The 11,040-nt window shown below is 36.1% G+C and overlaps 1 protein-coding gene and 1 long non-coding RNA gene across 7 annotated transcripts in view; both read right to left on the bottom strand.

Moving 5' to 3' along the window:
- Window positions 1-252: 252 nt before the first annotated feature.
- The window catches only part of ZDHHC14 (zinc finger DHHC-type palmitoyltransferase 14), a 124,409-nt gene continuing 113,621 nt past the window's right edge, over window positions 253-11,040 (bottom strand). For 4 of the 6 annotated variants that reach the window (XM_062640902.1, XM_062640896.1, XM_062640900.1 and 1 more), the window contains 2 exons: window positions 10,522-10,624; window positions 253-1,514 (listed from right to left, as the gene is read on the bottom strand). In XM_062640902.1, the coding sequence (XP_062496886.1) occupies window positions 1,113-1,514; window positions 10,522-10,624 (505 nt within the window). In that variant the 3' untranslated portion in view covers window positions 253-1,112. The remainder of the gene's footprint in view (window positions 1,515-10,521; window positions 10,625-11,040) is intronic. The other 2 variants (XM_062640898.1, XM_062640899.1) reach the window with 1 other exon arrangement.
- Window positions 7,330-9,871, bottom strand: LOC134175229 (uncharacterized). Its single transcript, XR_009968928.1, has 2 exons — window positions 9,219-9,871; window positions 7,330-9,113 (listed from the first exon to the last, which is right to left on the bottom strand). It is a non-coding gene; the product is annotated as an uncharacterized LOC134175229 (long non-coding RNA).

The raw sequence follows: 11,040 nt of genomic DNA, 5'->3' as shown, positions 1-11,040 counted from the left end.
AAGGAACATAAAATTACAGTCCAAGCAGTGGCTAGCTCTACTGCTTCTAAATAAAGACTTATGGGAACAAATACACATTGCAAACAAAACCCTAAGCGACGCTGAAGCAATCCTAATCGTAACCAGCTCTTCCTTCATAGCTCTGGTTTCATTATGTAAACATATTCCAGTCAAATTTTACAAATTATATCAACAAGTCATTATTTTCCCCTCTTTCCCCAGGAAAATTGTGCAAGGATAACTGTACACATGTCCATGAAATAGAGGATGTCATTTTATTGGAGGTCCACAGGTAATTGTATCACATTAGGGAGTGGAAGAATTCCGTGGTATGGCACAACACAATACCTCACTCTAAACACTTAAACAGAGGGTTAAATGATATGCAACATGATCAAATCAGTAATTCTCCATCTTCTAGGCACCACTGATTAATTTAAAATAAACTTTCATAAATTGAAAAAAGAAAATTCATGTAGTCCATTAATTCCTTTGTTGCACTGTCTTTAAGTGAAACAGCACTTGAAAGTCACAAATAAAAAAAGCAGCACTTTCTCTTAATACCAACACCACTGTAACACATACTGTAGCGTGGCATGCAAATCCTTATCTGCAGTCTTTTTTTTTCTTTTATTAACAAATGGAATGGTAATTTTCTATCTCAAATATTAGTAGCATAACATGTAAGTGCAGATCATTCTGGCCACAAGTGTGGTAAGCCTTAACAAGTGTGTATTACAAGAGCATAGAACACAGAGCATGACACTTGCACCCAAGAATCTCTCTCTTTTATACTGTATATGGTGTTTGTTACAGGCTGACTTCCAACTTGCTGTACCCAAGCTTCAGGAAACAAGATTATTGACCACTTCTGGTTCTGTTTAAAAATAAAATGCAGCCACCATCATAGCACAACCATTAACCACCTGATAAAAAAAAAATGCCATAGCTCCACTGAAAAAAATAACTTGTCTTTTTAGTACACTCCATTAGGCAATAAAGTTTCCATTGTAGGCATGTTATGAAGTCTTACAGTGGTACTGCAGCGTCATTCCTGTTAAGAAGATATTTATATAGCCACCAAGAAATGGTGCAATATTCAAAAAAGCTGTTCAAACTGAGCTAAGCTTCACGAGACCACGTACTGAGTCTTCATGCAATGAATCCTGGCTGGCTAGACTCAGGACGTGCATTGTATGGCTGTGTGCAATAGGACTTCCACTTGGCAGCATCCCAGGGGGTGATGGAGCTTCTTCAGGAGTGAGAAACTGATGACCTTCGTGTTCCTCTTTTAATGGTATCATGTCTGTCAAACCTGTATCTGATGTGAGATTTGGCATAGAAGATGGTGGTGTTGGTTGCCCTAGAGTTAGACTTGCACAAGGCCCACTGATAGAAGTCTTTCCTGGTAAAGGTAGCTCTTCACTAGTTATGCTTGGCTCACTCTGTAGTAGGGGGGTGGCAGCAGCCTGCAAAACGAATTTAGTGCTCTGAATGCACTGATCTTGGTCACACTGCAGAAGGGAAGAGTGTCAAAATCATGTAAGGCAAACACAACAGAGAAAAAGGGAGAATATGGACAAAAAAGTATGGAAAAGAATGGGATATGAAGAGAAGAAAAGAAAAAAAGAGAGCCATTAGTATCATTCCATGGTTAGCCACCCAAAAGTCCCATTGCATGCTGCCCAGGAAAAAAATAAAATAAAATAATAGCATGCATAACTGAGCCAGTGCTTTGGATTACTATCACAGTAAATGATGATAAACATTTACGTGTTCACTTATGGGTTTTGGCAATCCTGAAAATAGCATTCTGTGAGTACTGTAATTCAGATACTTTGCATATTCTTGTTCTAAGCCATTTGGAAAATCTAGTTGCACAGACCATGTGTAACTAACTGCATTGGGCACCTCAAAACCTCCCCAGTTCCAAGTGAGCTGAATCATTTCCACACTACCCATTTTATCCTAAAGTAGATAGCAGTCCAGAGAGGTACCCAAAGGCATAATCAAAGCATTTTTCCAAGTTCATAAACAGTAGGCAAGTTATCCTTTCGTAATTGGTCTTCACATGTAGGAAGTAAGGTGCTATGGAAGTTTTTCTGGAGAATCTCTTCGATGCAGGCAGTTTTATAAAGAAATAGCTAACAATACAGCCTCTATGAGCAAAAATTCCCCCCCACCCCCCCTTCCAATTTAATACATTATATATACACTCTAGAGAATATACCATACCATTGATTTCTACACACCAATACTCAGGAGGATGTGTAGAAATCTGGCAGCACTGCAGATGCATTAATTTGATATCAACTTTAATGATTTTTAAGCTGTTTCTTGACAGTGTGAAGAATCAAGGTACAAACCACAGTTTTTCTGGCAAGCGCTTTCACAATAACATGCCAAATTCAGCATTATATAAATCTGATTAGGCTCAATGAGTATTACCAGGAACACTTTTCCTCTACATCATTCCTAAGAACTGTTTATACAAAATTATCATTAATTCATTGAGGTGACAAGACAGGTGGGCGTTTCAATGATGTCCAGCTAGCTGAGTAGTACACCTACTGCCAGATTCAGTTTCTTTAACACAAACTAGCATGATTTTTGAAAGCTTCCAAGGACAAGATATATTTAATTCATAGCCTGATCAGCTATAACGTCTGCAGATTTTCAAAACCCTGTTAGATTCACTTGCCATACTATTGCTCTGCTGTGCAAGAGAAACACTACAGTTAATGAAGACATCTATAAATTCAATGCAGCAAAGAAAATTCGGAAGCAAGCAAGCAGAACAAAAAAATATATCCAGAGGTAAGATATGCCTGTTCACGGTTGTTATTTCAAGGATTCAGTTAAGCAGCATGTTCTGCCTTTCAATTTATTTAGTCTGTATCAAATTACTGAAAGATATTACAAATCCAACACCTGTTCAATATATTCTGAATCATTACCATTGCTACTAACACTATAGCAATTCCCCAAAAAGCCCATTTGAGTTTAACAAGCCACTGTGATATACTCTATTCAAACTCATGGAAAGACTTTTGCTTACTTTACTGCATGATGAAAACCATCACTCTGATATTTTTAGGTTCTCCCATTCCACCACTGAATAGCTTAATGATAGATGCACACACATTACATGTAGGAAGCATGCAAGCAGACTACTTGGTCACAGTAGACAGATAGTATTCTAAACATGTCTAAGCATTTTAGGACTCCCAGACCAAATACTTTGACAGGCAGAAGTCCGATCCTTACTCCATTACATATTTTCCAACACTTATGTTTTCAGTAAGATAAATGCACTGATATCCTGTTACATAAACTGAATTAATATATGCTGCAAACCATCTTCTCCCCACAAAATAACATACAGCCCCAGACAAAGAATTTGGTAAGAGGTCTTGTATCATTTCAGAGGGATTACTCACAGGCTTAAAGTCAAAACATTGCATAAGTACCTTACTAAGAAGAAAACTGTCAGCATCTTTTAAAGTCAATCTTTCAATTAGTAATTCAGTGTGAATAACTCTTTCTTGATTAATATGTTGTTATTCACGCCTGCTTATTTCAATTAAATTACAGCCCTTCAACCAGAATTACTCTGCAGACCTAAAAAAAATCTTTTAACTGAGTTTTCAGACTTCAAAAAGACCAATAAAACTCATCTTCTCTGAAATGCAGTAGCCAAAGAGTGTGTTAAATAACAAAGAAATGCTTAAACCCACCAGGGTACACTGAAAACAAATAACATCTGACTTGTTGTCTTAGTGAAGCTTCAACACTGATCTTCATAAGGAAATCATTAATGTGATCCAAGCAATACAAATACATAGTTTTAAATTACCTGAAGGTAATCTATTCGAACTCATTCTATAGCCTGAATTAATTTTCTTCTTACCAGACTCAAGCATATTTCAACTGAATCAATATTAAAAAGACAAAGTAGCCTCATAAAGCTCCATTGAATAGAGCGTTATAAAACTGTTTCAGGCACTGCATATCTCCTCTTCATTTTGCATGTACTTGTCACTTCCTTAAAACCTCTCCTCTTATTTAGATACATTTCGGGTTTTCTCTTTTTTTGTTCTATTTCACAGTGATCAACATGAAGTATCTTAGGAAAATACAGGCTGTAAATAGCTTTTGAAAGTGAAAAAGACCGGGGTTTGTACTAGAAAAGTCAGATGTGTTCAGTGAAGCTCTCAAAAACATCTGACAAACCCAACACATACTATACAGCTAACCTACTCTTGAGTCTAACAGCCAACACAAAATTAAACAAGAAAAATTAAATTTGTTTATAGGGTTGGCATGGTGGTTTTCCCTTGATTCTTTATTCCACTGTTAACTAAATGAAATTTATTAATCACATGAATTATTCCATGCCAGCATTTCAAATTAAGTAAAAAAGCCAATAACTGTAACAAAAAGGAAGCCAAGCACTGAAATCTAAATAGCTAAAAATCTACCATAGAAATTATTCCACCAGTACATTCTTACTTCAGATCTACTGATTTTATCTTCCACTTAAAATTTCCACTGTTTCAGAGGAACAGCAGATTCTGAAGGTAAAACAGGTTTAGTAAGTTCTGCAAGTACAGAAATTCAATTATTTATTTGAATAGAAATTTAAGCCATCTCTGCATTTATTTTCACATCAAAAGGCACAAATCAGAACAAATCAGACAAAACCTAAAATTGTGTTTATTTCACAAATAATAAATATAAACAACTAAGGAAACAATATTTTTTCATTTTTTTCCTGAAGAAAATCTGATTTTTTTTCCTAAGCTACACAAAACATACACGTTAACATAGCTGTTGTACATGGCAATATATTTTTCACATTTCTAATACCGAAGTCAGAGATTATTTACTTTGAATTTTAAATTAATTTTGTTAAATTTTATCTCAACTCTAGTAACATTAAAGAATTGTCCTCAGAAGACAGAGAAAAGCAGTAGAACTGTCTCAGCAGCTCTGAACAAAGTAAAAACCAAGAAGTCTGGAGGAGACTGTCAGCCCTGAATGACAGTGCTACAAGGTAACAGAAAGGATGCTGGAAAACCATGCTAGATGGCTAAAGAGTGGAGGGATCGAGCTGTGTAACAGTTCCCACCAGCTGTAGGATTTCACATTCGAAATCATGGTATTGAAAATACTGTGCAACAATTGAGCCACAAAATCCACCAAGTCAATGGCTCCACTACCAAGTGGTACAGTGCAGCAGGAGTAGATCTATGAGGTGAAACATTTCTGAAGCCAAACGGGAAATTACACCTGTTCCAAGGATTCTACTTTTTCTAGACTAGCTCCTGTCTGTTCTTATCGACTATATATTTGTGAATGGTTAGAGCATGTTGGGTGCATTTCAGAAGCCCATCTTCTGACAGAAATCTAGTTCATGTGCTCCAATACTGCTCTGCAATGTGAGCAAATAAGCCGTAAATATGCAGTTTAAAGAATTGCTTCTGAAACATACCTCAATCCAAAGCAAAATGCTGGTTTGTTTACTACATTTTATTTGTGTCCATTTTAACTGTGAAGTAAAATGCTTAAATGAAAAACCTCTATCAACCTTGACTGTAGTAATGTTGAGTTGATAAGAGCACTAAATTTTGTTTCAGGCAATGATAAATTGCATTTGTGAAGTACAGCAGCAAATATACAAGGAAACACACTCATAAAACTCCCAGCAAAGTGGGGTTCTTATGGTTGCTGACCCTTTTACTGTAATGATAGAAATATTTATTCCTAATAATGACAATAGGAAAAGCAAAGGAAAAAATATACTAGGACGGTCAGAGTTAATGTTCTCTGGATCAACTGGATTCCTGTTTCCAGATCAGTGCTAGAAATACTGATGTGAACATTTGGGAGAGGGCTTCTTTGCACCCCTTGCTGATAATGAATGTTGTGTATGCTATTACAGTTCCTACGATTTTCAGTGATACATATAAGTAAGAAACGCACTCTAAGTAAAGAATTTACATCCAGGGAATTTGTCACACAAGGAACTACTTAAGCACTGGGGAAGAGATGCCTGGAAATGCAGGAGCACAAGCAAATTTCTTAAAAAAATCAAAGAAATAAACCTGTCCTGACATAGAGAATGATAGAAGCAAAATCTGCTACTTTATAAGGCATTAGAGAATTCCGTAGTACATCCTAGTAAAAATAAACCAAACAAATTCCTCTAAAAAAAGTGCACAGACTGAAATTCTGTGTTTCTTCATAATGGATTACTAAAGAATAAAATACCCTTTACCAAAACCCAAGAATCAGCGCAGGCTTTTAAGAGAAAGCTAAGTACCACAGAAGTGCAGATCCAGGCAATGGCGGATGATGAGTTTATGGTGAAATAAAGAACTTTTTTTTCTGAATGCAAAGAATATAAGACTTAAAATGAAAGAAAAAAAAAAGAAAAAATACAGAGAAAATTATGATTTCATACAGGCGAAAAATTGTGTTTCATGTGAAAAAAAATTCTTAAGAATGAGAACAGAGATACATGGGCAACCAAACTAATGAAGAGATTATAAAAATAATAAAATGCAATAGGGAAATACTTTAGAAATATCAGGTCTACAGATCCTATGCTCCAAGTGACCATGCTTGTCATGTGCATGTGGATATTAATAAACTGGTTAATGAATTTACCATATTAATTTCAAATGTGTTGGAAAAGAGATTAAAACCACAGGGGATAAAAAAGTTGTATGTGCTTCCAGCCTTCAAAAAAAGTAAATAACAACTTCAGCTTTTCATAAAGTCAGGGAGATACTAAGGAAAGAACAGGAGAAAAAGCTCTGTTATAAAGATTTCGAAAAAAAACCACCACATAGTATGGGTCTATGAAGCACTGGTTATAGCAACAACCCTGACTTTCTGAGGTTGTGAAAAACCGAGTCACTAGCACAAGTAGGGTAGCTCCTCTATGAAATATTCAAAATCTCAAAGGCCAAATTACCACATAACATGTTAAATACAAAAGCAGTGTTCCATAAACGGTATCCTGAACAAGAGGTAATGTATTGCACTAAAAAAAGTATCTGGTAAGTTTAAAGTTGGCCTGATATTTATTTTGACCTTAAAAGCAAAAATGATACTATGCTATATGATGTATTAAAATAAATGAAAGCAGAATATAATACTAAGCAACCGAGAGAGATTTTAAGAATGATGAGAGGCTAGTTGGGTGAGGCACAAGAACTCTACTTAGCATACCAGTCACTGAGTAAAAGATTTGAGGGAAGTGAAAGGATAAAGGGAGGTGAAGGAACAGGAATAAGAGAAGACAAGTGTGAGAGAAGATGTTCATTAAAATCTTCCTTTAATATTAATGGGCAGGAGAGGCATTTTAGTATGCTATATGCAATAAGCAGTATAGCATCTAGACATGAAGATTCAATGTAGACATAAAATGGTGTAATGCATTCTGGAATAAAATCCAATGAGACACAATATCCTGGAACACACTTCAGATTTCTGAGAATTTATTTCCCATACTCAAAGCATTAAACTTGCTAAAACAGTGTAACTATCTCCGATGATATGCAAATAGCTAAACCTCTGCCATTTAAAAAATACTTATCAACTTAGGCCACGGTCTACACATGCTTTCAAGTCAAGCAGTTTCACCTTGGCTATCTTATCTGAAACCATAATAATACACCCTGCAGCAGCAGATACATCCCCTTCAAACTTGGCAGTTCTTTGTTGTCTACCTGCCTCAGCTACAAGTACGTGTTTTTAACTTTGTGCCTCTGCCTTTTTCTCAAGAGGTATGTAACCTTCCAGGAGGAAAGATTGAATCATATTCCATCTTTTGCCTAATCTTTATCAGTGAGGACACAAGATAGAAAGGAAACCTTTTCTTCCACAAAGACTTTCCCTCTACTTTTTTGCTTCCACTGAAGTCTTGGGCTTGAGATGGTCTATTATTTAAACTGTCAATCACCAAAGGAAATTTTCAGGTTTGCATCTGCAGTTCTTGCAGGATTCTCTTGAATCCCTTTTGCTGAGATTTCTCCTCAAAAAAACCCACCACCAATTAGAAATCAAACAGTGGAATGCTGCAAGCCTTGTTTTACTTCTGCCATAAAGTGTACTTTACTGCCTTTCACTTAAGAACTTTCTACGGCTCTTCGTATGAGAGAGCAAGTGAATGGCTGGTGTTCCCAGCACTCCAGTTCCCAAACTTCTTCAGAAGATTCTAAGATTGTGGACTGGGAAGAAAACTGAGAGAAACAGACACTGCAAAGCCTGGAAGAAGTACTAGGGCACACTTCATAGGAAAAAGGTTTAAATAGAATTATGAGATTGTACTTGATTATTTCTGTCTAACTCAGAACAGAAAATCTGGTAACTAAACAGAATGGTGGAAAACATCTAAGCTAGCAGTAAGATGAATTAATTTTGGTAGGAAAAAAGAAAGTCTGTTATGGATAAAATTGTGATAATAGGTTGATAAGATTGTGAAATAGGAATATCAGCTTTGTTGGTTGCTGCTTTATGTGATAGGAGACATGGGAACCTGAAAGGCACAGAGTATACTAAGAAGAACAAAACCACTGACCTTAAAATACAGAAAAAGGGAAACATTAAACAAGAGCAAATCAGAGGCAAAGTTATGTCCCACTGCACTGCTGCCAGCAGGAAATGAATTTATTATTTCTTATGCTTCAAACAACTCAGGAAAAACTGCATGATTTGAACAGCAAAGACTGAGAAAGTAAGCTGGTCTTTAACAGTTTGCAACAAAACACAAGGGAGAAATTTTAATGCTGATAGCCAGCTACTGCTAGAAGCCAATTGGTCTTGGATACAGACCAGGATTAATACCCTGAGAAAAATGGCATCACAGTCTTAGAGATATTCCTATATATTGAACATGATGTATTACATTTTTCAAGCTTTTCCTGAGAGATCATTTTCAGGAATGAAGTAAATTAATACCGTAACAGATTTCTCCATTTCTAAAGACAAATTTTGTATTAAACTGGCACAAGATTTGCTCATTAATACCTAGTAATAATGACAGTATCTTCTTACAATGCAAGTGTAATTCATAAAATGCTACAGTAATTTAAAGCCAGGGACTTACAATATGGTTTAGTGTGAGGTGTCCCTGCATACAGCAGGGGGGTTGGAACCTGATGATCTTAAGGTCCTTTCCAACCCTAACTATTCTATGATTCTATGACTTACTGTGGTTAACAATCTGCACAAATAAGAAGCCTTGACAGAAAAAGAAAATTCGGCTAATGCCTGAAAGTCCTCAAGCTATTTCTAAGGTTCACTTTCTTTTCCCCCTCCCTCCCCTTTTCTCTTTATTGAGTTATGTCTTTTGGGTTTTTTGAGTTAAATTTCAATGGAGCATTACTGTTCTGCTCAACTACACCTTTCAGAAGATTCAGAGTCAATACTGCGTCTCTTAACACATTTTCTCACTAAGACTAATAAATCTTCTACCTAGTCCTCAAAATAAAGACTAAAACCAGCTTAGGAACTACAGCAAAATTTTTATACCAGTTTATCAGTGACACTAAATCTAATCTGTCTGGGAAAAGTCTTTTCTTCTTTTGTTCAAAAGAAAGGCTAAATTATCTCATAAGGCCTTGGGGCTGCTTGTTTTTTGGCAGAGGGAGGGCATCCATAACTCATGGTTTCTTTGACAAAGTCTTAGAACCCACATAATATGAAGATCTGTGACAACAATTCAAAAATAGGCACATATGCAAGATGCTTTCCTTTGGAAAAAGTTCTCTTTCCAGTTATTTTCTTCTCCTTGGCACTAGGAATGCTATTTTCCATTATGATAGCCAACGCAACCAGTAAAAAAAAAAACAACCCAGAAAAAAAAAACCACCAAGAAAACCCCCACCAAAACCCAAACCAACTAAAAAAAAAAACCCACCAACAAAAAGAAGTAAGAACTATTGGCACAGTTTCAAAGATGCTTAAAAACTTCTATTGTTACAATCCAGTTTCCATTTTTTGTTCATTGGAAGGTCAGTGTCTTCCTGCTCTTTCTTCAAGGTACTTCTCTCCTAGAAACCTCCTTTGTTCATCTTTGGTTTTTAAAATGCAGTAGTCTATGCAAAACCACAGTGTACAAGCACAGAGGAAATAGGTTTAAAGAAAGTGCCATATAAAACAAGAATTAGCTGGAAAATGATGAACCCGAGCAAGCCCATGACACTTGAATATTCCAGTTCAAAACACAGCAGGTGTCAACAGTACAAGTCAAATGCCAGTACCTTCAATAAATCAACAGTGTAGAAAAGCCTCTCTTTTTTTAGAATCCATGAGCAATAACTATTACACTGCATGAAACATATACTAAAAAGAACCTTGATTTTTTTTTCTTTACTGTTAATAAACAAGTCATTCCACCCAGAGAGTCAGCTGTATCCAGTTAGTTATTACTTGATTAGTTCACATGAAAGTGGAGAAGGAAAACATTCACAGGAATCTTGATGAACAACACTATGGGATGATTCCTACCATGTTGCTCTGAGATTGTGTGGCCCCATACATAGTAATGCCATTTGCTGGTCCTGCTAATTGCGGTGTATCTGGATGTATAAATCCTCTTCTGTCAATTAAGCTACGGAATAATCAAAAAAAGTGTTAGAGATATTTCTGATCAATAACTAGCTTGCCTTGATAAAAAGGCAGGAAAACTTTCTATCATACAACAGACATTAATATCCCACCAATACCTTCAAATGTCCCCTTTTACTCAACTGAAGTACAAGACTTCATTTCCACCAGCCAGCAAGGTAATTGTTTCCTTGTAATACTACTGCCGCATAGTCATACCCACTGCTACTTTTCTGGATTTTTATCACAGACAAAAGATTTAGAAGCTTAGCAGCAGATACCACAAACCCCAAACATTCTAAACCATGGGTGTGAAAATGAATTAAAAAACTCATTGGTGCACTTTGAGTCAGTATCTGTTTTTAAGGTTCTTTTGTTATCAGTTTCCACACCTCTAAATTAAAGCTACATAATCACAAA

Source organism: Pezoporus occidentalis, unplaced genomic scaffold (assembly GCF_034315485.1).
Source record: "Pezoporus occidentalis ecotype Australia unplaced genomic scaffold, CSIRO_AGI_Poc_V1 ctg67, whole genome shotgun sequence".
NCBI classification, from domain to species: domain Eukaryota; kingdom Metazoa; phylum Chordata; class Aves; order Psittaciformes; family Psittacidae; genus Pezoporus; species Pezoporus occidentalis.
Note: the sequence above shows the minus strand (reverse complement) of the source record. Positions and strands in the feature narration are given on the sequence as shown.